The sequence below is a fragment of the Elaeis guineensis genome, chromosome 2 (assembly GCF_000442705.2).
Source record: "Elaeis guineensis isolate ETL-2024a chromosome 2, EG11, whole genome shotgun sequence".
Taxonomy (NCBI): domain Eukaryota; kingdom Viridiplantae; phylum Streptophyta; class Magnoliopsida; order Arecales; family Arecaceae; genus Elaeis; species Elaeis guineensis.
This window is the reverse complement of record NC_025994.2, coordinates 125,326,015-125,353,671: the sequence shown is the minus strand read 5'-3', so window position 1 is coordinate 125,353,671 and position 27,657 is coordinate 125,326,015. Positions and strand designations below refer to the sequence as shown.

The 27,657-nt window shown below is 37.1% G+C and overlaps 1 protein-coding gene across 14 annotated transcripts; it reads left to right on the top strand.

Moving 5' to 3' along the window:
* Positions 1 to 27,657, top strand: LOC105051076 (protein PHOTOPERIOD-INDEPENDENT EARLY FLOWERING 1). Of its 14 annotated transcripts, none has more exons than XM_019853742.3 (22): positions 1 to 97; positions 5,058 to 5,116; positions 5,264 to 5,334; positions 7,367 to 7,450; positions 7,583 to 7,690; positions 7,826 to 7,906; positions 8,009 to 8,097; positions 8,245 to 8,387; positions 8,459 to 8,520; positions 11,061 to 11,196; positions 11,304 to 11,375; positions 11,471 to 11,619; positions 11,699 to 11,842; positions 15,513 to 15,551; positions 16,220 to 16,288; positions 16,971 to 17,033; positions 17,110 to 20,230; positions 20,662 to 20,726; positions 20,805 to 20,875; positions 21,251 to 22,016; positions 25,112 to 25,623; positions 26,802 to 27,657. In XM_019853742.3, the coding sequence occupies exons 3-22, from the start codon at positions 5,275 to 5,277 to the stop codon at positions 27,247 to 27,249; spliced, it is 6,282 nt and encodes a 2,093-aa protein (XP_019709301.1). In that variant the 5' UTR covers positions 1 to 97; positions 5,058 to 5,116; positions 5,264 to 5,274; the 3' UTR covers positions 27,250 to 27,657. The 14 variants fall into 14 exon arrangements, with proteins under 14 accessions (XP_019709301.1, XP_073107079.1, XP_073107083.1 ...); XM_073250978.1 differs by having other exon boundaries at positions 3 to 97; positions 5,254 to 5,334; XM_073250982.1 differs by having other exon boundaries at positions 11 to 97; positions 5,242 to 5,334.

The following is a 27,657-nucleotide window of genomic DNA, read 5'->3' as shown; positions in this document are numbered from 1 at the left end:
CGACTCCAGGTTTCGCATCCTGTCTCTCTCCAGACCCCAGATCTTTCTCCCCTCAAGGCAGCGATTGCAGCGGCGGTTCGTCGGCAGCCTGCCGCAGGTTAGATTTCTCTCATCCTCTCTAATTCTTCTTCCCCGCCTCTCTCTCTCTCTCTTCTTCCCTCTTCTTTCCTTCCCCTCTTTCTCCTTTTCTCCTCTTTTCTCCCCATTCTCCCTCTCCTTTCTCCTCCTCCTCCCCTCTTCCAGTCTTCCTCGCTGTATCTCCGGCCTCTCACGTTTTACCTCTTCTCTGAGTTTTCTCTCTCTCGGCTGCGAAATTGGAGGGATTGGGATTTGGGAGGCCAGTTGTCGAACTGGTTTCGGGTCCGGCCTGGCCGTGGGGCCGGCTCGGTTGCAACTTTACCCGATAAGGATATCGGATTCATTTTCTGGACTCGTCTCTTAACGGGTCCCCACTATCCTCACATTCTATATATTTTATAGATTCCGTAAGCGACACTCTTGACTTGTAGCCGCAGTTTTAGCCGTTGGATCACACGTGGACGGATGATATCAAGTAGAGCGCGTTAGCTACAATGCAAAGTAGTTGGAAGCCTTATATCCTACCTCACCCATCGGCTCTCTTTTCGATCTCTTCTCTCTCGCCCCCATCGCTCCTCTCCCCCGTCAGGCCCTCTTCTTGGAAACCCTAACCCTTCGCCTCTCCCACCGCCCCCGTTGCTGCCATCGCCACCTTCTTTCTGTCCGGCGGCTTCCTCTTCCTCTGTTCTTTCCCTTCCTCCCCTTCCTTTGCGTTTCTCCGGCGATCCGCGGCGGTCTGTAGGTCGGTGCCTTGCGGTTGGAGTGCTGGGAGTTGAGTGGCTCGCCCTGCTGCCCAGTCGGACCACCCCCTCCTGTCCATTATGGTGGGAGATAGCTGAATCGGTACCAGACCGTCTTTCCCCTGGGCGTTTATTTCTCGCACTGATCTTGAAGTAATTTTTTAATTTTTTTTACTAGTCTGGGTTTCTCTGGGTGGTTTATCGGTGTTAGGGTTTTGGCATTGATTCTTGGATCCGTGCTAGTGCTGGAAATGTGGACGTTTTGTGTTTGGAATCTTTACTGATCTTCTTGGAATGGGTTTTGGTGAAATTTTCGTGGTAAAAATGTTATTCTTGTCATTTATTATCTACATCTGTGCATGTTCTTGGGGTTACTGCCTATTTCAAGAACATTCTTACCGATATCGTTTGCTGTTAAGTCGGCATTTACAGTTGAATGGCTCAGTCACTTGCCCTTTGGTCATTTTGAATGTAGATTACATTTTGCTGTAATTCTTTTATGTGCACTAGTTGTGCCTAAGTTTCTCTTCTTCTTTGTCGTTTTTTTGGGTCATAATAGTGATTTCTATTTACCTCTAGGTCAATTCTGAAGTTACCATTGACACTTGACAGTAGATCCGAACTTGTAGTCCTGCTGCAGTTGGTCCGAGCACCATAAAATTGCACTATACACTCGTAATGTGGTTTGGACTGTGTTTATTTTATCAAGTTTTGATTTAGATGATTCATGATCCAATTTGAATTTAGCCCATTTAGAATCCTAAGTAATATAATTGGTAATGTGGGAGTTCATTGAATTAAATCATGATAGCCTATTGGTGGTTCTGTCCTATTAACTTAGAACGACTAAGGAAATGCAAGTCATTATATGATCGAATCACTTTGTAATTTGAATATAAAATTTTTCAGCTTTTATAAATCCAATGTGGAAGAACCATTATGCTTTAAGTATCAAAAAGGAGGAAAGGAAACTAGCAGCGCTTGAATTAAATCACAAGAACTATTGGTGATCCAGCTCTATAACTTTGAACAAAGGAAACCAAGAAAATGCAAGTTATGATGTTACCAAAAAACACTTCAAAGTCAAATATGAATTTTGTCTAATTTGCATTCTAAATGTCAAAAGAAAAGAGAAAGCTGACATCGTTTTAGTTTGTCAGTGTTTTTTGCTACTAGGATTTGAGTTTTGCCTAAACTCTTTTTTTTGGATTAAGGTTGACCTATATATGTAGGACAGCTTATGCTGAATTATCATATTCCAAGAAGAGAAGAGTTCAATCAAGGTTTGCTATCTTGGTACCAAACCCCATATCAGTACTATCTTATTACAGTGTCGTATGCCAGCATAGTACTCGGTTTGGCATACCAAGTATTGGTATGTCTTCCGTACGTACCTATTCAGTATTGATATGGTCTGGTCGGTATGCACCGGTACTACAAACCTTTGGTTCAACAATGGTTTTAGACCTTCTTGGGCAGGCCGTGGCTTTGATCATTCAGGCTGTCTTTTGCACCAGCTAGAATAATATAAAGAATATAGTGTTTATACTACATGGTTAATGAACCAGAAATCCTTGCATTTATAGCTTTAAACCTTCTAAATTAGTTTTTGGCTTGTCCATCTGACGCATATCCGTGCTACCTTGTTCTAAAATTTGGTGGGTGTGGCTGCACGTGCCTGCATTTGTGGATGGGGTCCTTTGACCACATCGCATTGCCTATATGCAATTACAATATACAGTCATACTGCATATAGGTAAAAGAATACATGGACTGCTTTGCATTGTGGGCTCCATATAGCACTAATATCAAAATTTAGGGCCACATATGGGAGGCTATGCTGATGAAGCATGGTCAAACTGATGGTTAGGTTTGATGTTGTTTTAGGTGCACCTGATACATGTATTAATGATGTTAATCATGATATAATTATTGCTATTAATTACTAGCTACTAAGCACTAATTATTTGTTGTCATTGCTATTGATATTGTTACAAGTTACCAAAAAAGTATCATTACTGTTCCTAGCATATTTTTTACATGCAGTGCATTTTATTTGTTTACATAGTTAAAAGATAGTAATTGCATATGCACCCACATATGCGGCCAAATACTCCAATGCACCATGTAGTCCCTTGACTGCCCATGTCTACATTTTTGCAAAGTTTCATTCAACTATGTATAGAATAACAAAATATAAATGTTATGATGTAGAATTTCTAAATTTTATATTAATCTTTGAAGTACCATCCACGTGTCCTACGCATGGGAGAGAAGGATGAGTACTATGCTCTTTTTCCCCCCACCTTTGCCAGTGTGGTTTTTTGAGAGTCAGAAATTCTTCCTCTTTCTGTAATCCATTTATTCCATTTAAGATATGAAATCTTTTTTGTTTTACTATTTTGGGACTCTATTAATGATGGCAATCATACTCTTTTCCTTTCTTAGTTAGCCTCTTAATTATAGGACCGATGGACCGTTATCATCTTTACTGGCAGGAAGCTTCCACATAGGGTGGCAAATCCATTTTGGTTTCTTTCTAGGAAACATCATAACTATTTCCCATTTATTTTTTTAAGGAGATACGCTTCCTCATATCTGTACTTGAATTTGCTACCACATCCACACCAATTTCTGGTAACTAATGTATGATTTGTCCATGGAATTTTTTTAACCTTGGAAATTCAATACCTATGAAGAGTTGTGGCATTGGGACCATAGCAGTTGCAATCTTCAATCTAGGGCCATACACTTGCTTCTTGAACATGCATCCAATTCCTAAGCACTTTGTTACTAAAATTGTTTTGAAAGTATTTGCTTCGTAGCACCTGTACCTGCACTTTCTTTCATACTTGCTTCAATTCTGGCAACTAAGATTGGAACTCTGAAAAAGTTGAGCTACAAAGGATTCTCAGCCAGAAAGGGGAAAAATCCAAACCTTCACACTTTCCTCTTAAATATGGCACATCCCATCTTTGCCCTTCCTCTCCTTCATTTCAATCTTTTAATAGAAAATTTAGCCCTACCTTTTACTAGGACCAACAGTGCAACACATCTGTTCTTTTGATGTGCTTATATTACTTTTCATTATCCTTAATTTATCGTACTTTTATCTTAGTCTTTGCATTCTTTGCTGTGCTCATATTGCATTTCTGGACCTTCTTTTCTGAAAATTTTGAACCATAGTCGTTAAAGGACAAAGAAATTGCAAATTGGTAATATGTCTCGTCATGTTTTGGCATCTTTCTCCAAGCCAAAATTTCATGTAGTATTTCTAATTATATGCTTCCATCTGTCAAAACATTGTTGTCGATATACTTCCGAATTTCGATACATTGACTCAAAATTTTCGTATCTTAACCTAACAAACCCAATCTATTGGGGTTTTTTATATTATGAATTATGAACCTGGGCCTGAACCAAGTGGACCAACAAACCATGTTATCTAGGTTGCTAATCTAGCTCTGTTGATCCTCTCTAGCTGTATGTATGACAACAAAAGCAAACTAACTGGGAAGCTAGTTTACTATCGCTTCAAGTTGAACTTTATTTTTAACCCTTTTTTTTTTTGTGATTCCAAAAAAAGTTAGATTGTGTATACTTGGAATCATTCCAACTGGTGTTTTCAGATGCTTGTCCCCAAAGCTTTCAGTTATAGCATTCAGCACTGGTTTTAACTTGTCATTATTAGACTAACATTTGCTATTTATATGCATCTCGTTCCATAAGTGGGATATGGTCAGCCAAGTTGACTTATTTTTGGTTTATTCTGCCAATATGTCTTGTATTCTATATTTTTTCATTCTATCCGTCAAAATAATATTTAATTATTTTAAGGTTCTTAATTTTTAATTTTTGTTCATGTAGTATGCTAATTATATATTTCCACTATGCAAGCAACCAATGCTGGTAAGGAAAATGTGCCAATTAATTGCCAATTATGAGCAATCTTTTTTACTAATTTTGTTTTCAAGTGAAAATTACTCCATAAATATGATTTTTTTTCCATCAATATTGTTCTTCAAACAACTCATCTGTAAATTCCTTAAGCTACAAACCTAGGTCCAGTATGGTGCAGAGTGCCTATGGCCACTTGAGGGCATAAGAGCTCCCATAGGCTCCATTACTGCCTTGATAACTATTTTTTGGATAATTGACTGTTAGTTTATTCTATAATGTGTCTTTAGATGGATATATGTAGTTTAAATTGTTAAGTTCTGCTTTCCTATCATGGATCAGGCTGAAAATACAATTGTTATCGGCATGTGATGTTATTGCAGATTGCGGAACATATCAAGGTACCTTATCTACACTTTGAATTATGTTGCACGATGAAATTGGACATTTGTCTATTGATGAACCAATTTGTGATTGTGTGTGTCTCACCTCAGTTACTTCACTTATCCCATTATACATATCTTAGATTATGACGTAGGTATCTGCAGAAAACAAAACCATGGCCTCAAAGGGTCCTAGATCAAAGCTAGACCATGAGTCAAGAGCTAGGCGTCAAAAGGTTGGTGTTTGAAGCCTTTTTCTCTGCTATCTTTACTTGCAGTTCTGTGGGCTTTACATGTGGATGCTATTATTTTCATATTCTACAAAATTTGCAATATTTGGAAATTAAAACTCTGTAAGTAAATTGATCTCTCTCTAGAAACTAGAATTAATGCGGTCTAGTTAAGCATTGGATTTGAAATGTATATGATCATTTAGTCCTTTGTTGTAAGCTTTTCATGTTGATGCCTTTTGTTAACATGTATTTGATTAAAGAGATGTTATAAAAGACCAAGATGCATTTCAGTTATATTATGAACAAACTTAACGTGCAATTAGGAAACACGATCCCATGCTTAAGCTATTCTTGTGGAGCTTCAGTTTATCAGGGCTTGATAGACCATATATTAGACAATGAACAGACGAGCTCCAGATGACAATCAGGGTTGCTTCTCTATGATCCCTCTTGCTGTTCTGTTTGTTGATTTGGCAATTGATCGTGAATGCATATCAGAAATCAGAGGATTTGGACTACAAGTTTCTTCTGGATTCTGGCCCTTAATTGATTATCCTAAGGAAGTTGTTGCGCTAGGAGTATCTGATCAGAACTCTCTTTTGTTTCTGTTCAACTGTTCTTATGCCCTTTGCTAATTAGATTGTTGAGCTGTGAAGGATGAAGGAGCTACTCTGAATTATGAATGTGAAATAAGAGACTAAAATCAAGGTTTTAAATCCCGTGGGATGGGGCTGTCCCGATTTTCTTTTGGAATGGGATGTGCTGCTGTCCTGCCCCATCCCGATACTTAGGACGGGAGATGTCCCAAGATGTCCCGATCATGATGTTGGGATGCTGGCGGAATGGCCCTCTCCCAACACATAGGATTGTATCTCGTCTCGGTGTCTCACAGGATGTCCCATCGAAACCTGAAACTTTGGCTAAGATCATAAGTTAAGCCAGAGCTTTTCTCTAGGAGTTAACAACTTTTCAATTTTATGTAGGTTAACCTTTATATTTTCTAAACTTAAAATATTAAAAGGTAATAAGACATCAAAAACCTACCAAAGAAAATTGTATAAATTTTAAAGTTTTAAAATTATAGATAGAAATTAGATCTAAGATGCTTTAGTAGAACTGCTCTAGAAAAAAAAAATTATTTCTCCAAAACCAGATCAACATGTCTTTAGAAAATATAATTAGTGTGGAAAAATTATTTAGGAATATTAAAAGATAGAGGTTATAAAACTCAATAACCAAGTGGGCACATTGAAATAATTCATTTCTCCCTATGAATAACCATAAATCCAAGGCATCTCCTAATATTATGATATCCCTTAAATTTCAGAAGTTTGACTTAGATGGCTATGCACGTGTAGTCAAAAAGAAGAGAGCTAGTTAATTGCCTTTAAGTGCTAAACTCAAACTATTTTGACCCTCAAGGTTTTGTATGTGATGCCGTCTTTTAATTGCTGGGATGGGTAAGAATGAATAAGAGAATGATGGGATTAGATAGATAATGAGAGAGAGAGAGAGAGGGTGGGGGTGGGGGGAGATGGTTAATTGTTAAATGTCATGGCAAAAATATATAGAGACCATGACTATATCCAAGGGTAACTCTAAATTGTTCCCCTTTATGGAAAATTAAACCTGACCCAATCCTTTTATCTGTCTCTTCAAGCCAACACATGATATGCTTCTCTTACTCGGTGATTTTCTTCATTGGATTTTTTTTTCATATGTTTTTTTTTTTTTTTAATTTGCCTCTAGATTTGGACTCCTTTTGCAAGTCTCGCATTTATCTTTTGTCTTTTATTGTGCCATGCACTGGAACTGGAAATTCCTTGAGAAAAGGCTTTTGCTGAGTTTTTCCACATGCTTGGTTTTTCTTTGGAAGAGTTGATTTGTTGATTTTTGATTGACAGCAGTGTGGCTGCATCTTCACTTTACCTATATATGTAATGCATTGTTTTTGTTTCATTAACCTTCGGTAATATTACTTAGTGGAAGCATAGTTTGATGCGATTCATGGGGTTGTGTTTCTATTATTCTATAGCAGGCTCTAGAAGCCCCAAGGGAGCCTCCTCGACCAAAAACTCATTGGGATCATGTTTTGGAGGAGATGGTTTGGTTGTCAAAGGTTGGCTAATTGTTTCATTTGATTCTTACATCAAATTAGTAGTACTTTTTACCTGCAGGTTTACTCTTTATACATGACATGGGTGATGCAGGTCTCAAGGTTCTTTTTTGATTTATCATCATTGGTTTTCAGGATTTTGAATCAGAGAGAAAGTGGAAGTTGGCTCAGGCCAAAAAGGTGGCGGCAAGAGCTAGTAAGAGTGTTCTGGACCATGCCACTCGGGGAGAGAAAAAAGTGAAGGTCTGCCATTTGTTCTGGCATGTCATCAATGCTCTGCATCTTAATATTTCAAAATTCATTTTTTTGGAAATATACTAAATATGGATTTAATGAGGTTCATTCATACCGATGCTTATTATTGTCACTGGAATATAGGAAGAAGAGCAGCGTTTGAGAAAAGTTGCCCTTAATATTTCGAAGGATGTAAAGAAATTTTGGTTGAAAATCGAGAAGCTGGCAAGTTTATATCTTTGTGGAACGTTTCAGATCCAGTAAAACTTTATTTTGCTGCCCTCCTGAGTTTTGATATAGGTCCTTTATGGACTTCTGTGATTGCAGGTTCTTTATAAGTATCAATTGGAGCTTGAGGAAAGAAAGAAAAAGGCTCTTGATAAACAGCTTGATTTTCTTTTGGGTCAAACTGAAAGGTATCTATAGTTTTCTTAGTTCACTGCATGATTTCTTTATTGGATAAATCTCAAGACAACCTTTCTCACTTAAAATCTTCTCTTGGGATGTAACTTTTTAGAACTTATGCCATACGCATGGCCTTTCTTTTTTCATCATTTCACCAGGTATTCCACAATGCTAGCAGAAAACCTTGTAGATATGCCGTATTCTTCTAAAACAGTGCATGTAGATTCTGGAGTGGAACAACCATGCAATTCAAAGAGAGAGGGGGATAAAAGTAGCCTTAAAAATACTACAACTGATCCTGGTATGTACTATTCTTACAATTATACGTTGATCGTCCTTCAATTGCTAGAAGCTTATGTAACTTATTTACAGAGACACAGTTATATAATGTGGAGACCGATGATGAATATGGAATCCAATCCGATGATGAGTTGGTATGCCATCTTTCTTTCTTTCATTCTTGTCTTTCTCCAGTTGAGCATTCCTTGTGTTTATGAATGTAGAATTTTTTATTATGAAATCATTAGTTTTTCTCCAGTTGGGGGATCAACTGCAAGAACTTATATTTTTTACTGTGTCAGGGTGGTCTTGATAAATCATCTGGGTCTTTTTCCCATTTACTCGGTTACCTATAATGACTTAATGCTTCAAGTGTGTCATGAACCCCTAGACTCAGATAGATGGCCTCCAATTTTGATGCTTAATATGTTTTGAGTTATCTCAAATGTGATTGAGTGGGTTGTCTCTAAATTTTTGCCATATTTGGATCCATCTTGTGGGTAATGAAGTCTATTTTGGGATTGGGATCTGGTTTGTGAGTCTGTAGATTTTGTGTATGCTGTCAACCAAACCAAACCGGACTCGTTGATTGCTTAGTCAAAATTGTCAACTTGCAGCCCATTAAAAATGATGTAATTGTTGATTTGACTGTAACCTACCTAGATAGGCAATTGACATGAGGACTTGGACAAAAGATAGAAGCAATTCATAGGTCTTGTTAAATTGGACAAAGCTGCAGAGTGTGAAAAGTTCAATGGTGCTCCCTAGAATCCCATCGAGTGTTAAAGTTGTGAATGAAGTGATAGCTCATTGAGAAACCTTAAGCCATGTCTTCTGTATATTATTGGTAAAATAATTAGTAAATTGTATATTGGAGACTTTCATGTTGTATGTTGTTTGCTGATGATGTATGTTGTGTGCTGAGAAGAAAATGTGGGGCAAGGCAAATGGTGGAAGTACTAAGAAAAGCACGAAAGGACACGAATTTACAGACTTAAATTAAAGCATATTATTTTATTAGTCATTGATATATTCTTTGTAAAAAGAATGTTGATTTTGGAATATAGAGGAGGAGCTAATTATCAATGTTAAAAAGAAAGCTATAATGCTTACTCCATGGGATTTATTATATAGCGATTTTCATATATCTATGTAGAGCAATATTTCAAATCGAAAATTGGTGGAGGGATGAAGTGAAAGTATTTGCAAAATGGTATGTAATTGTTGAATATTCTACCTAAATGGCAGACTTTTTAAAAAACAACATAGTGCCACATAAGTTAAACTAACGTCAACAAGAATGATTGGCAAATAAGTGTTGATAAATCTGAGAATCTCAGATAATTGGGATATAGTCTGCCAATCTTGTTCTGGTTATGTAAGTCAAAATGTTGATAAATAAGGAGGTAGGTGTCATGTGGATAAGTGTTATTAAAAAATGAGAATTGTTATGTTACTGAAGTCATCAAAAACATTATTAAGGGATGGGCATGTTGGAGAATTTTTTGGACTTGCACCAATGGATAAAGAAGTTATCTGAGCCTTCATATGAAGATCACGAGAGGACTCAGAAGTACTGGTCTTCAGTTTTAAAAAAAATGGATAAGTGTTGTGATTAAAATTTGAGGACTTTAATGGGAATTGCTGGTAAAAGGAAATTTATAACAGATGCAATTCATTATGGTGTTCTATTATTAGACCTTAGGAACTTTGGATCATCCTCTTGTAATGAACGTCTGCATCAGTTGTTCCCTTTTTGTTATTTTTTAATAGATTGTCTCCAAACCATGGTTTTAGGTTCTTTGTGAAAATTTGAAATCAAAACGTTATGTTTTAGCCAGGGTTGATCTGAAATTGGGGTACTATCAAAGTTTTGTGAAAACTAACTTATGGACCAAATTTATTGTTTGTGTAGAATTTGCGAATGAGAACATTTGGAGGCATTGTAAAATTATATTCCAAGAAATTTTACAGGAAAAAGGAAAAAAAGAAAATGGCATTTGGCATAGGTCTGGTTATCTTAGAGCTCAATTTTAATTGACCTTTTGTCAACATACATTAGATTGCAATCAAAAAATAGCTAATACACTGCATCAATTTATATTATATCTATTTATTGATTTTTATTTTCCGAATATTATTATGATTTTATGAATTTTTCCATATGGGTCCATGAAATTGTTTAAGCCAGACCTGTAACTATAAAAATAGTATATCGGGAGTCAGGATTCTTCAAAATCGATGTCTGTATACATGCCTGCATAAATGTGTATTTCTATGTTTATGTATTGTGATGTGTTTGTATAAATGCCCAGTCCATCTGTATGTACATACAGATGCATGTATGAGAGATATGGGCTTTGATTTAAGATGATGGACAACTGTGCTAGGTTGGGTGTGCAGGGGGTGACCAGGTGCTCAGTTGGTCAATTACAGCTTAAGCGTCTCCTTTATCCTTGCCATGTTCAACATTTGGCAGGTCAAGTTATTTAGAGAAGAAAATTTTGGTGTGAACATAGCATTCTGCATATTCACATGTAGCTTTTCTATCTCTCTGCATGCCAACATCTAACATTATCCCAGTATCACTGAAATTGGGTGATCTGTTGTTGATATTTTATGTTTCTCTTTCTTTGTTTCTTTATTACTTTAGAAGAATGTGATGGAGTCCACATATGTTGCGGTAATGTTTCAGGAAGATGATGAATGTACTATTGATGAGGATGAGGCTCAAATTACAGAGGCAGAACGGAAGGAAGAACTGGCTGCCTTGCAAGTTGAAGCTGATATACCACTCGAGGAAGTTATCAAGCGCTACACAATGAATAAATGTAAATCTCACAAATTCTTGTAGTTTACTTTTACTGTCGTGTCACAAGAGCTTATGATTTCAATTATCCACCATTCCCCGAGTCATGATCAAAGTAAGCATTCTCAGTTAGCAGGGAAGTCAGTCCAGAAAGTTTTGAAAATTCGGCCAAACCACCTATGAAGAGAGATCAGATTAAGGGTGAGATATCAGTAAGTTGAATAATCTTCAAGAAATACTGATGCCAACATCTTATTACAAAAGTGATTAATTCAGATTCTTTAGTGACTTTGCAGATTCTTGGAACCAAGTAAATGGCTCTAATCATGCTGTTGAGATTTCATCAGATGTTGATCATCTGCTTGCAGACAATGAAGGGCCTCATTTAATGGGCAGAATGATTGAAAACAGCCACCCAGGCCGTGGTTCCAGTCTGCACCCTCATGTGAGTTGGATAGCATTTCTTGCATTATTTAGCATTTCTTGCATGATTATTAGCAAAAAGTTTTATGACTGTGCTTTAGATTTATTTGCAGGGCGATCACAATGGTGATTCTTCCTGCCCGGAAGGCCAATCAACCATTAAGAAATCACAACCAAAACTTTACGTAGAGCCTCTCAACCAGTCAGATATGGATTTCTCACCTACTGGTTCTGGTGATGAACAGGTGAGTAATTATTTGCTTACAAGGATCCTATGCTGTGTAAACATTTCTAGTTATCTTTCTCCCAAAGATACAACCCAAGATAATTTCATGGATGTTATGTCTACTGCTGCATCTCTCTGGTTTCTGTCTGCCTTGATATTCTATGCCATGGAGAGGCGCTTCATTAAAAAATTATCTTCTTCAAAATGTTTTCATTAATTGTTTGTCATGTAGATTATACTCTCATACAGATGTGTTGATGTGATATTGTGTGCATATTCTTGGTTAAGTTAGAGGGAAAATTTTTTCTCTTTGTCCACTAGTTTAAATTAATTAACCATGTATAACTAATCTCTGCACTAATCTAATAAATAGATGTGAGATGACAAAATAATCACTATAGAATCTCTTGGAAAATATGAGACCATGAATGAGATAATGAATTTTGAATAAGTCAATCATTTAGATCTAAAATGAAGATATCAAAGAGTGTTTGTTGGTCATCGTATATGATGGCACAATGGATCCATGTCGGGAAGACCATTAATGTTGTGAAACTGAATGGTTTAGTATGGGGCAAAGGTTTCGGCATTGAAAGTTGTAATGCTATGAGATAAATTTATGATCTTTTAGTGCTATACGGGAGATTAGAATATGCTACAAACTTCTTTAATACTTAGAACACGTATGCAGTGCAATATTGCGTTGATTGCTTATAATATCAGTCAGACTCTAACAAAAGGTTTGGGGTTTAGATCATCCATGTGTAAAGTGCAATATCTATGAAAATTGTGCATGCATTAAATTTTGCCTCTGTGTAAACTCTCCTCAAAGAGGGGAAATTAATGAATGATATATGAGTGCCCTGTGTCTTCTTACATCGGTAAAGGGTTTTGTATCGGTACCTTGCCAATATGGTATGAGACGGTATGATACACAAATGTACCAACACATGGTAAAGATTATAAGTTAGAACACCTGTAGTCCCATACCATGCGTCATGCGGTATCATATTGTGCCCATGTACCATACTGACTCCATACTGATATAGCATGGTATGGACTAGTGTGGTCCAATATGTAAATGCAAGGAAGAGTCTACAAAGATATTAAGCCTCTTCTTATTTCAGACTAAGATGGTGTAAGTGCTTATGTTAAACACTTTGCCTTTGCAACAATGTATGTGAGAGAAGGAAAAACCATTGACTGAGTGATTTATTCACGAGGAAAATGCAAAAGAGGGGTCTGTAATGTGGCAATGCAACATATATTCTTAGTTGAGTTGAGTGATAATCATCACTAGGCAAGGATTGACATGTCAAGGTGTGAGGGACTATTGATGGCCAATCAACATGGCATGTGCCACATCGCACACGATAGTAATGAAAGGATCTTTACCAGCTTGCTTTGGTACATCTAATGCATGCCATTGGTTATTTTGGCCGCCAATTCATTTTGTTTATTGTGATTTGTTATTTTAGTGCTTTCTTTGGCTTTTGGCCTTTTTTTTGTGGTTTATTGCTAATTTAAACATTCCCTCACAAAAACTGCAATTAAAACTATATTGAAAAATTGTGCACATCAACAATCAAAACATAATTAGGTTATTGAAAATAAATGAACTACAAATGATGCCAAATATTGCATCCTTCAAGATGAATAGTCTACTACTAGCATTGATTGGGCAAATGAGCTAATAAAGAATATATTTGTCATATCATTGAACAAAGGTCTGTAGAGTTAGTACTAGGGACTGTAATGGGATGTTTACGAGTTCAGTATGTTCCGGTAGATACATACCCGGCACCAAGATAGCTCCTGGCACTTCTTTTTCACTCGCAATATGGTACCACTTGAAATTGTGGTTCGGATTGGTCTGGACCAATTTGGACCCGTTGTTGAATCAAGCTAGCAAATCGACCTGGTATTGCAGCGGTTTGGTTCATTACGCTTTGAACCAAGTGGTTCAGGTTTTGTAGACTTTGCATTGAACAATCATGACCGTGTTTGTTTACCCCAAAAAAACAATGACCATGTTTTTGGTATAAAAATGTAACCATCAATAATGGGCTTATAGGTGTGTTGTAACCCAGCACGCATATATTTATACATGTGTAAGACTCAAATGGTGATATTCCTATTTATGCATTGTGTTGTTTAGTATCCTTTTCTAGGGAATATGTTTTGACGATTAAAATATATGACTTTCTTATCGGGCTGAAATTGATGCTTGGTTAGAATAAGATTGTCTTGAAGATCTTAGAAATACTTTAGCATTTGAAAGATGAAATTTTGAGCCATCCCCAAAATTCTGAAAGTTGGACTAAAACCGAGAAATCTACCTTTTGTGCTTAAGGAACTTGGATTTTTGAGTATTTTTATTGATCTCATATTGAGGGTTTTTCCTTATTTACAAATATTTGGATTAGGACATTTATTTAAGTGGTATTCATCTAACTAAGTTTGTATCTAGTAGTGTACCCATCTTGATTGTTAGTACTCTGCTGCTCCCTTGTTGTTCCCACCTTCAAATGGTGGAAAACACATGATAAGGGGTTTCAAAAGGCTTCACGTATTGAGTGGTACTAATTAATTTGGACCAATTCTAGATTTGTTCAAGCCTGATCCAACATGATCTTGGTGGTTTAGCTCATAGATTGTGGAACCGTCTGCAACCACCTAGTTCAAGGCATATGCCAAATCATACTGATCGTGGATCTGGACAATTTTGGCATTCAAAACAAGACACCGAGGAGGGGGAGAGGGAGAAGAAAAGAGAAGAAGACAGAGAGAGAGAGAGAGAGAGAGAGCGCCTTCGAAGGCTGCCACACTACTGTTAAGGCTGCTAGAAGCCATCCCAATGGAAATAGGGGCTTCAACCCCTGTTTCATTTTTTAATTTTGTTGTTATTGGGTGAAATTGGCAACGGTGCCAACTTCACTGTTTCTTTTTATTTTTCACGATTTTTAGGTGAAGTTGGCAACGTCATTGCCAACTTCACCCGATAACAACAAAATAAATGCCAAACAAGGGCCGAAGCCTCTGTTTCAATCGGGCGGCTTCTAGCAACCTTGGCAGTGGTGCGGCGGCCTCCGGATGCTGTCTCTTCCTCTCCTGCCTCCCTCTCTCTCTCTTTTTTTCACTCTCCCATTCTCCCTCCGCCCTCTCTACTATATCGATTCAAGCCCGATACGGAATGGCACGGGGGTGTATTGAACCGTGTTGCTGACCAATCAATCTGGAATACTATCACAGTGAACCTTGGTTTAGCCAAATGAGGTGTTATTGGAGCACATATACATGGCTGGTATGTGGCTGTCATGCACGAGTTTCGAGTCATTGCTTCTAGTATTGCCTTCACCAGTCTGTTTCCATGTTCTACCCTATTCTTCTATAGTTATTATTGTTAGCTTTAGTTATTTTATTTCTAGTTTTCTATCAGTCTAATTTTTTAATCATTCATTGTTATCCTTGTGAAATAAGAGTTTTTTTTGGTCTTATTCTTGACCCTACATTTGGTATAAATATATTGCATTTTATATTCTATGTAAAATTTTTACTTTATGCATACAAAAGTTTTATAATTTTATTTTAGAATCGATCTTCCTTTGTAGAGGGAAATTGTGATTGTAATTAATTCTTAGTTCTATTGTATGATTTTTTGCTCAACAGTCCACTACTTTTAATTTCAGGATGATAGAGATTATAATGTCATTGCTGAGGAAGAAAAGGTATTGTTGATCTATTTGTTTGTCTAAGTTTGTTCATTGTGTGATTTCTTCTTTTTCATTCCATTTATCATGTTATGTCATTGTTTATTATAGAATTCTGTTAGGTTAAAATTGATGTATTCTCATAATTAACTGTCAAAATGCATGGCGAAACATCTAAATTGATTATTAATGCTGTTCACCTCGGTCTATAACATATGCCTCAGGTGATCAGGACGTCAACTTTAATCTTTTGTCAATAGGACATGAAATGTTCTGATCCATTCTCAGAAAGTATCCAAATCAGTTGAATGCTGAAGAACATGTGTTCTAATATATGCATGAGATGATGACTGTGTTGACTGTTGATTATTGACTTGGGCTACCTACTGTCACTTTGATGCCATTCAGTTATGCCCTAGGAACTCTTTTCTCAATGCTTTTTTTTTTTTCTGTATGAGTTCTGATGCTCTATTTTTTGTTAACAAAATATAATAGTTTGACTATTTTGAGCTATAACATATGTACTTTTCATACTGACAAGATGGTTTTTTGTGAAATTAATGGTTGCTTGTTCAATAGCATTGCATTGTCGATTTTCGCCTTTTGATTTCTTACGTCTTTTTTTCCTTTGGTTTGGGGGGTTTCTATAGTGTGTAAATTAGTATAATGTGATTATATGCATGTAGGATGATGAAACAACATTGTCTGAAGAGGAAGAGTTGGCAAAGAAAGAAGCAACTGACCCTCTGGATGAGGTAAAAGGGCATTTCAATTCCTGTTGTTTGTGGTTACTTTTTTGTGGTATGGTTTAATGTTCTTATTGCCAGTAAGATGGTAGTTCAGAGGTCAGGTATATTAACTAGCCCATGGATTTTTAGCTAGAGTAATGACTGTTAAATACAAAATTATATTTATGTGGGTGGGTTTCTGTTTTCTAAGGTTCCCCTAGTGAGCAACTTGTCTTGTTATAGAGCATAGACAATTCATTCCATCATGAATACATCAGTTGGCTGCCTAGATGTTTCTGAATGTACGAGGCTCCTGCATTATGTTGTAAGGCCTAGGCAGTCAACCAAACCTAGTTGCCTAGGGTGACAACTCAGTGCTATCTAATTTGTTGTTCTTTTATTCTTCTAGTCATAGTAATGATCTCATCCAGGCTTATGTTCAGGTGAGTCTGCAAGGCACAATGCTGTCTGTACCTATGTGTTCTTAGTACTGTAACCGCTGTTAATGGAGTGTTAACCGTTAAACTTCGAAGCTCCACTTTAATATCATGCAAACCATTCTAGTTGTCCAATTTCATCAACATAGTGGCTACTGTATCAATAAAAAGATTTTTATGTAACATACTCTCCATAATTCTCATTGGTCATTCTCAATGATATGTTCACATATTCTAGTCTTGAGTTCTTTAATTCAGTTTGTTTTCTGCAGATCAAGTTACTGCAACAAGAGAGTGAAATGCCTATTGAAGAGCTGCTTTCAAGATACAAAAAGGTAGGACTACTTTATGCAATTTATCTGATATGCTTTTCCTGTATATTACCGTTGTTTACATCTTTGTAATTTTTAGGATGACTTTACTGATGATGGCACCATGGAATCTGAATGTGCCTCCTCAAGTTCTGATGATCAGGTGGATTGTGCAATGCATCAGGATGTTCAATATGGCAGTCAAAATCCCACCTTGGATGATGGTATGTTTCAAGAGCACAATCCTGCTGAACCCAGGGAATCAGACTCTGCTATTGAAGAAGCAGAGGTGAATCATGATCGGATAATGGATGGAAGAGAGAGCGAGAATATAATTGCTGATGCAGCTGCTGCTGCAAGATCAGCACAACCAACTGGTAACACTTTCTCAACAACGAAAGTGCGTACAAAGTTCCCATTCCTTCTTAAGCACCCTCTTCGTGAATACCAACATATTGGCCTAGATTGGCTGGTCACAATGTATGAGAAGAGGCTTAATGGAATTTTGGCAGATGAAATGGGTTTAGGGAAGACAATCATGACAATTGCTCTTCTTGCACATCTAGCATGTGAAAAGGGAATATGGGGACCTCATCTCATAGTGGTGCCAACTAGTGTTATGCTGAACTGGGAAACCGAATTTCTTAAATGGTGCCCTGCTTTCAAAATACTGACATACTTTGGAAGTGCAAAAGAACGGAAGCATAAGCGACAGGGTTGGCTAAAACCTAACTCCTTCCATATATGCATAACCACTTACAGGCTTGTTATACAGGATTCAAAGGTATTCAAAAGGAAGAAATGGAAATATTTAATTTTGGATGAAGCTCACTTGATAAAGAACTGGAAATCTCAGAGGTGGCAGACTCTATTAAATTTTAACTCAAAGCGCCGGATTTTATTGACTGGAACACCTCTACAGAATGACCTCATGGAACTTTGGTCTTTAATGCATTTTTTAATGCCTCACATTTTTCAGTCTCATCAGGAGTTTAAAGACTGGTTTAGCAATCCAATTTCTGGTATGGTAGAGGGTCAAGAAAAGGTTAATAAAGAAGTTGTAGATCGGTTGCACAATGTGCTTCGTCCTTTTATACTGCGGCGTTTAAAAAGGGATGTTGAAAAGCAACTTCCAAAGAAGCATGAACATGTCATATATTGTCGACTTTCTAGAAGACAGCGGAATTTGTATGAGGATTTCATTAACAGCTCGGAAACACAAGCGACATTGGCAAGTGCAAATTTTTTTGGCATGATTAGTGTTATAATGCAGCTCCGTAAGGTCTGCAATCATCCCGATCTTTTTGAAGGCCGTCCAATCATAAGTTCATTTGACATGGCTGGTATAGAAATGCAACTAAGCTCTTCTGTTTGCACAATCCTGTCTTCTGGTCCATTTTCTGAGGTTGATCTGAGAGGCTTGAATTTTGTATTCACCCAGCATGAATTCAATATGACCTCATGGGAGGTTGATGAAGTTGCAGCAATTGCTTCTTCTCCAACTTTAACCAAGGGCACTGGACTGCAGACTTTGGATGGAGTGTCATTCTGCAATAGTAGATATGAGAAAAAGAGAAGAGTTCATGGAACTAATATATTTGAAGAGATTCAGATAGCCCTTTGGGAGGAAAGAGTGAAACAGTTAAAAGAAAGGGAAGCCTCTATTGCATGGTGGAATTCTTTGCAGTGCCGTCAGAAACCTATATATGGAACTAATCTAAGGGGGCTTGTTACTATAAAAGATCCTGTTCATGATATTCATGAGCAGAAGAACAAACCTTCATGCTACATGAACTTTTCATCTAGACTGGCAGATATAGTTCTGTCACCTGTTGAACGCTTTCAGAAGATGCTTGAGGTAGTTGAATCTTTTATGTTTGCTATCCCTGCATCACGAGCCCCTGCTCCTGTTTGCTGGCTTAGCAGAGGTAGATCCTGTGTTTTTTTGGAACCAGCTTATAAGGAAAAATGCATTCAGGTTTTTTCTCCTCTCCTTACACCCATTAGACCTGCCACTGTTCGTCGACAAGTGTATTTTCCTGATAGGCGTCTTATACAATTTGATTGTGGGAAGTTACAAGAGCTTGCTGTCTTGCTGAGGCGCTTGAAATCAGAAGGTCATAGGGCCTTGATATTCACTCAGATGACTAAGATGCTTGATATCCTGGAGGCATTCATTAATTTGTATGGCTATACATATATGCGTTTGGATGGATCCACACAACCAGAAGAGCGGCAGACTCTGATGCAGCGGTTTAATACAAATCCAAAATATTTTCTTTTTATTTTATCCACTCGTAGTGGTGGTGTGGGGATTAACCTAGTCGGTGCAGACACTGTCATCTTTTATGATAGTGATTGGAATCCTGCAATGGATCAACAAGCTCAAGATAGATGCCACAGAATTGGACAAACACGAGAAGTTCACATTTATCGACTTATTAGTGAGAGCACCATTGAGGAGAACATCTTAAAGAAAGCAAATCAGAAGCGGGCTCTTGATGATTTAGTCATTCAGAGTGGCAGTTACAATACAGAGTTCTTTAAAAAGCTGGATCCAATGGAACTATTCTCTGGTCATGGAGCACTTCATATGGAAAATCTGCATAAGGGGAACTCCAGTGCTGTTGAATGTTCCACCAATGAAATGGGGGTGCATTTGTCAAATGCGGATGTTGAAGCAGCTATCAAACATGCAGAAGATGAAGCAGATTACATGGCCCTCAAGAAAGTAGAGCAGGAAGAGGCTGTAGATAATCAAGAATTCAGTGAAGAGGTTATTGGAAGGCTAGATGATGACGATCTTGCTAATGAAGATGATATGAAGCCTGATGAAAAAATTGCTGAAGAACAGAGTTGCTGGACTTCTGTTGGAAACAGGGATGATGAAAGTACTTTATGTGGGAGTAATGTTAATGATGAAAAGGCTCTTACGTTGGCTGGGGGAGATGAAGATATTGACATGCTTGCGGATGTCAAGCAGATGGCTGCTGCAGCTGCTGCTGCTGGACAAGCAAGTTCATCTTTCGAAAATCAACTTCGACCAATAGATAGATATGCTATGCGTTTTCTGGATCTTTGGGATCCAATAATTGACAAATCAGCTATAGAATATCAAGTGAACATTGAAGAGAAAGAATGGGAGCTCGATCGGATTGAAAAATTCAAAGAGGATCTAGAAGCTGAGATTGATGAAGATCAGGAGCCCTTCTTATATGAAAGTAAGCACAGTCTAGGATGCATTTATATATGTAAATTCATGATCTAGGAAGCATTTTTTCTGGGTAATTCTTTTTGCCTTGAGAAAAGGATCTTTCTGCTATTTTTCCATGATTAAGGGTATCGACTTTCAAGCCCTCAATCTTGGATTGAAAACTGACACTCTGCTTTTCTCTGTTGTTCTCTTGTTACTTCTAATCACTCTATATAATATTCAAACTTAGCCTTTGCTATTCTATTACCTACGTTATATTTGTAGTCTGTTTGATTTATCACTTTATTCTATTAATGTCAAAATGAGGTATCCACATTATTTTATGTTAGAACAAGTATTTTGATGCCATATTTTAGTGTCCCAGTTTTACTGATTACTTGCTTTATTTTGATTCATTTATCTGTGTTGGGATACTTATCAGTGCTCCACTAATCACAGGATGGGATGCTGATTTTGCAACTACAGCATACCGGCAACATGTTGAAGCTTTGACTCAGCGCCAGGTTTGTCAGTACAAATTAATGGCTAATGCTGCTCTAATTTTGGCAGTGAGCCTGTTTTTACTTTGCATCATTTTGCAGTTGATGGAAGAACTAGAAGGTGAAGCTCAGGATAAAAAAGATGAAGATGATGAAAATTATGATGCTGTCAGGTAACTGTATGAACATCAGTTTTTGGATTTTGAATTTACATCACTGCTTATTTGCAGTTTTTTGAGTTATTTGTTTTTGGAAAAATCAAGCAAGAATATGGTTGCTGAGCAATATTGTCATGTTTCTTATGACTCCAGATTAGCTACTATCATATATTTTTTTCAATTTTTAAATTCCATGCTGGTTCTCTATACAAAAAGTAATCAACTAACAAGTTGGCAATTTACACTTGGGACACATTTTGTAACACTTAATATATTCATGCAAGCTTTAGATGTTTTTTTCTTCTTTTTTTTTCCCTCCTGGTCGCCACATTGTAGGATAATTGGTGCTACGTCTAAATTGTGATTTACTAAACCTTTTAGTGTGCACAGGAATGTGGCAGCAGTTGAACGTAAGCCTAAGTCGAAAAAGAAGTTGAAGAAGACAAAGTTCAAGTCGCTGAAGAAGGGACCTCTAGCATCTGAATCAGAAACTGTGCATGAACCACCAGTAGATCCCATGCATGTTGATGATAAGGTTCTTTCTCCAGAGATCATCTCTCCTGAGTCACCATCACATTCGCCTCCCATGAAAAAGCGTAAGAAGGCTATAGCTGCACCAGAAGAAAAGAGCTCAAGAAAATGCTTGAAAAAAATGAAGAAAGCTCCTGAGAGTAATTCTGCAGCAGATTCTGACTCAGCAGTTAAGAAACTTATGGAAACCAGGGCCATCAAATATGGAGAGGGAACTAACGATCTTGATCTCAAACAAGCAAACAGAATCAAGACAGGAGGCAGGATTTCAATCACATACATGCCAGTAAAACGTGTTGTGGTGGTCAAGCCAGAAAGGTTAAGAAAGAGGGGACATGTTTGGTCAAAAGATTGCTTTCCTTCTCCAGATTCTTGGTCATCCCAGGAGGATGCCATATTGTGTGCAGCTGTACATGAATTTGGTGCACATTGGAGTCTTGTGAGTGACACGCTTTATGGTATTCCTGGTGGTGGGTTTTATAGAGGGAGGTTTCGCCATCCTGTCCATTGTTGTGAGAGGTTTCGAGAACTATTCTTTAAATATGTTATGTCTGCTGTTGACACTTCTAACACTGAAAAGATTAACCCTTCTGGATCTGGAAAGGCTCTCCTAAAAGTGACCGAGGTAATTAGCATCTTATTTTCATATTCTTATGGCATCAAAATCAGTTAATATTTGTAAAACCCTTGGTCTAGCAGTCTAACTAGTAGCTGGTAGTTGGTGATTTTATCAGATTGTAAACTAGTTTTTGAAATTGCTGTTGTAAAATAGTGGGACAAATAGGACAATTGCTTTTTGTTTCAAGGCCACGTGGAATCATGGATTTATTATTAACTTTTGGTATCATTTTTCCATCTTTCATTTTTTTATCAATCCTAGGATGTGTTTTCTATATGGAGCTGCAAATATTTTAATGGCATACGTGCATCTCTGTCTCATTCCTTGTTTCATATTATACATGCAGCGCTATTAAATTATGCAAATCATGTATGTGTTGACACCCATAATTTGTGTTGAACTGTATCTTTATTCCAAAGCTTACTCCTTTTAGTTTGGTTGGTTGCTTGATCCATCTTTTATCTCAATGTCATATTGAGTTTTATTCTTTAGTATCCTAGATAGGCCCAAACATGAATGTGAAGTCTAGTGGCTGTTAGAGTTGTTGGGTTCTACTAAAAATGAAATTCTTTTGTTTGACAGTGACCTTGGAGATGATTTAAATGCTTGATGACATGGAAGAATAGAATCCTACTAGAGCCCTTAACCTACATATTTTTATAATGCAATAATTTATGGAATGCATTGTTTCCATCTTGATTACTTGCAGTGTATGATCATCTTATTTCTTATGATCCTCCTTTGGATGTCATTGAGTTATAATTTGGTATTCTTGAAAGTGTCTTGGAATAAAATTTTTTGATTGATTCAGCCACATGAGGAGAGGGTGCCTTCGTTTAGTTTGCTTTCACCTAGACCAAGACTTGGCACACACCAACCAAAATAGGATATGCTAATGTCAGAATTTGCAATTGGCATGTGAAGATACATTATATAATTTTAATTTCTTTTGGAAAACAGGATAATTTTAGACTGATAAACATAGTTTCTAATAAAAGATGAATCAAGTGATCATGTATGTATTGCATTACTTTAAGTAAATTGTTATATGAACTTATGTTGACAACACAGATAAAACTCACACTTCATGATAAAAACCTTGGGTCAATATGGAAGTGTGATCATGCATTAACGGTCTCACAGGTGTTGTACACGTAATGCTAGTATTATCAGAAATTCATACACAGTCTGTAAGGTGAGGATCTTAAAAGTTGCATGATGCTAGTCCTCGTCTTTATGTGGATCGGCAATTAATTGTTCTATAACGCAATGTGTGCCTTCAAAGCCTCAAAGATGAAATTGTTGAGTAAAATTCAGTCAGGAAGAGTCTTTGATTTTTTTCAAAAAGATGCAAGGCTTTTCAGTGTAATTGAGCTAGATGTCAAATTTGTGATGAAAGCACCAGTCAACATTACCCAATTATGGTTCAGGTAGTCTGGAGTCCCAGGAGTGGCAAACTGGGACAGACTAACCTTTGTCTGTCTTTTTTTTTCTTTGACCTGAGGTGGCTGCCCCAGGACTTGAACCCATGCCACTGTACTTGTCAGTCCCCAGCCTTTTACTATGCTCTAAGCAATGGCTGCTCATTGAACTAAATTTCAAATGAGATAAAAATTACCAGCCTTGGTTGCTGCTTATTGCCATTTAGCACTGAACATCACTTCAATACACATTGATACAAGTCAATATGCAGCGTAGGGTGTTTATGTTAGGGGCATATGTAGCTATGCAACAACCTACCAGCATGTAGCATAGATAAATAGGTTGGTGCTTTAAATTTTGATTTGGACTCAAATCCAAGCCATTGAATTAATGTTGGACTTCTTGTTTTAGATCCTGATGTGTTTTAAGAGCACATGGCTAGACTAATCTATGAATTAATTTTTGTTGAGTTTGATTGGGTCCATTGGTGTTATCAGAGTTCAATTGATTTTTGTGAGATGTATGCTTAATAGAACAAGTTTTGACCTGTATACAACCTATAGCTCTCATCTCTGGGTGCAGATTAGGTCCATATTTGATCGGTACTGGTCATGTTCGAGTCTAACCTACTTACCTCCCTGTTGAGCAAGCTAAGTAGAAAGTTTCTCCTTGGTGCTTTCTCAAGTTTAGATTTTTTGCTAGTTTAATCATGAGCAAGATTTGCTATATGATCAGTTAACAGAGTATTATGTTTTTGATATTGTTGGTGGCAATTGGTAAATGATATTAAATCAATCTTATTCTGCAGTGGAAATTATGTTTAGTAGTGATTGCTGCAGATCTATTATTTTTGAGCTTTCACTTTCATTTGAATGAGGAAACAATGGATATAGGTGAAACAAAGGAATTGTTATTAGAAGGAAAAGTGGAAGACTAAGCAATTATTTGTGATACTCCTTTATGAATAAATTAGTTTTAGTATATGTAATAGGAATGTTAATGGGTACTGATTGGATTTGTCTATACATGGATATTGAATTCCTTTCCTGTGTAGGATGCTATCACTTTTATCAAAATTTTGATCTCATTTCAGTTGACCATTTCTCTGTGTGCACTTTGATGGAAAGCCACAACGTGTCTTACTAATTTACTATCAAAAGGTGATTTAAGTGGCAAAATTCTGATAGTTATATACTCATTTGAAGTTGAAAGGCAACTGGATGTTTTATTAGCTATGAAAAATATGGCAGAGGTTAGGAAAAGTTAGCTGGGAAATTCTTGATATTTGCTTCTTGTAATTCCAGTCTGGATTAAATATTCTACTTATTTTTTTATGTAGCTTAACGTTTGGGTTTTAGTTACATATTTGGCATCACGCCATGGTTAAATCCATTGATGCATTAGAGTAAGTGTTTGATTTCTTGTTCTCGATGTTAGTTTAGTCCTTATCGTTTATTAGAGGTTCCCTATATTTGTGCATTTGAATGAGTGGTAGATATGTGATTATTTGCTTGTTATTAAATGTCCCAATCTTGTTCAAAACATGCTGCTCTACTTTTAATTTCTGTTGGCAATTTAAGTGATATTTTGGTTAATATTCGTGTGGGGACCTTATGATCATGTTCAATCCTTATGAAGTACATGCCCTGAAAAAGTGACTAGGTTTCATTGTGTGGCAGGATCAAGTTCATGCATTGGTCAATGTGACAAGTGAGCTGCCTGACAATGAATTGCTTCTTCAAAAACATTTTATTGCAATACTTTCTTCTGTATGGAGAGCAAGATGTCGTGTCGAGCGCTGTCAAAGCACGCCATCTTCTAGACAAAGTTTTTATTCGAGCAGGCTTATCTCCGATTCATCTGGGAAGAATTCTAGAAGACCAACTGAAAAAATGAAGCTGGCAAATTTGAGACAGAGCAGCAAGCTGGTGATGACAGCCATTGCTGATGCTTATAGGGAACATCAAGAAGAACCAGTAGGTCTGCCCAGTCAGCCAGAGGCTTGTTCTATAGTTGATCAGTTGGATCTAACATTGAATTTCGCCATAGACCAAGTTAATCAAGACACTGCTTTTCCATCATCAATTACTGTGTCAATACGTGGCCCAGAACCTCGACAAGAAGACAATGTACCTCTTGAACGATTTTTGCTAGCAGAATCTTCTTGCAGAACTGCTGAGAACCGCTTCAGGTAAGCAGGAACATACTGTTACATCTATATAGCTTTTGAATATTTAGTAGTTCTGCCTACGAAGAATGGTGGATGCTTCCCATGAGCCAAGAATCCTCTAGAAACTTTTTGAGTAAAAGCATTCCTGGTATCTCTCAGCAAATAATGTTTTAGGGATGCAAAATTGGATGCATATTTATCACACAAAAATTATGGTGATAAATGTTAGGAAAAATATGGTCCTAAATGTTTCATTCATTGATTAGATTATAAAAACCATCAAATGCTCCTGATTTGGGGACATATTTATCACACAGAATGTTATAATCTACATTGTTAAAGAAGTCTGATACCATAATCCTTAATAATCAGTTGACAGTGTAAGGAGCCGTCCATCAAGTGTGACTATTAATTGAATCACTTGAGTTTGAAAGTAATGGGATTTCAGACATCCATGAAAACAGAAAACATTTGATGAAATACTCAGCTTATTGACAATGTACATAGCTTATCCTGAACATTTAATCATTTAACAGAATCTCAGGGCTACCATTTATTTCTCATTTTGAATTAGTTGCGTGTATTGTGCATTTTAATTGCTGGTTATGGAAAAATCTAGGTCAGCTTCCGCATTTAACACTTGAACTGATTATGTGTTGAATTTCTTGATCTGAGTAATCTTTTTCATGATCTGTTGCATTATCTGGAAAGGCTGATGTGAGTCTCGCTTCGCTTTACACCTCAAAGTGAGGCTCTTCAAAAACACTTGAGACTCACCGTGAAGGAAGTGGTGAACATGGAACTACATAGGGAGGCTCGCTTGAGATGTTTCTTGTGTCTTATGCCTTAATGGGACATATATGCATTGATTTTTAGTTATTTTCACTGTTCAGAGGAGGGAGTGGGCTGCAAGAATTTTTTTTTTCTTTTTAAATGTCAGAGAAATGTGTTGATATGATCTCATTAAATACTTTGATCTTTAGACACCAACACCTGATTTGACGTAAACGTGAGGTTCTTACTGAAGTTTAGAAAGGTAACATTGTAACCGAATCCAACATCAAGATTGATACCCTTTGCCTTGCATTTTTTGACGTGATTTTATGCATATACAGGGATAAAGCTTTCTACGTCTTGAAGCTAAGTATTTTTGGAGAGAAAAATCTGATAATTGTTTCTTTTTTTGATTTATAATGCAGGCTGGCTTTAGGAGCTTGCTTTGAAGGTGAAGGTTCAGGATGGGCATTACCAGCTTTTCCTCCAGCGGATATTATCAGATACAAATCTGGTTCGAAGTCTCAGTCTTTAGGCAAGCATAAGTTTGCATCTGATTCAACCAAGCCTCCAAAATCCAAAATTCAGAGGACTACAGAACCAAATGAAGATTCAGGTTTGATTGGCAAATCCCTCTTGCCATCATCTAGGCAAACTCCTCTTATCGAGAGCCACAGCTTGCCTCACGTCATTTTGGATTCTGGGAGTGACTATTCTTTGTTCCCTGACATGGATGCATTCCCACAAGAAACCGAAGGCTTTGAACTTGTTCCGCATGAATATGACCCTAACTTTCTTGCTGACCTTGAGGATAACTTTCTTGCTGACCTTGAGGATCCTGGATCATTGCTGGATATAATAGATATCGGATGATGCTTGTAACAAGTGGTGAATTTGGTCCAAAATTGCCATCTGGATCCTGATCTTGTTGTTACATGCAGGATCGGTTTGATGTGATGACCGGCCACGCACATTATGTGCATCCAGGTTTTGAAGGATGGGCCAGTCAGGACAGGGTAGCAGTATGTGGCAGGCACAGAAGAAGGGACGGCAATGGATGTGGTCATTGGGTGTTTATGCATGTATAATACTAGTTTAGGTTTCGGTGATGTAATATATTTTTCCCTTGTTTATGCACAGGGGAAGCTTGTAATTCTTACCACAGGAAATATTTTCACATGCAGAAAATTTTGTTCGGTGGATACCCGTTGAGAAGAAAAGATGAAGGGCCTCCAATTAATTTTTTTTTTAAAAAAAGCCAGCGTTTGAGCAATTGAACAA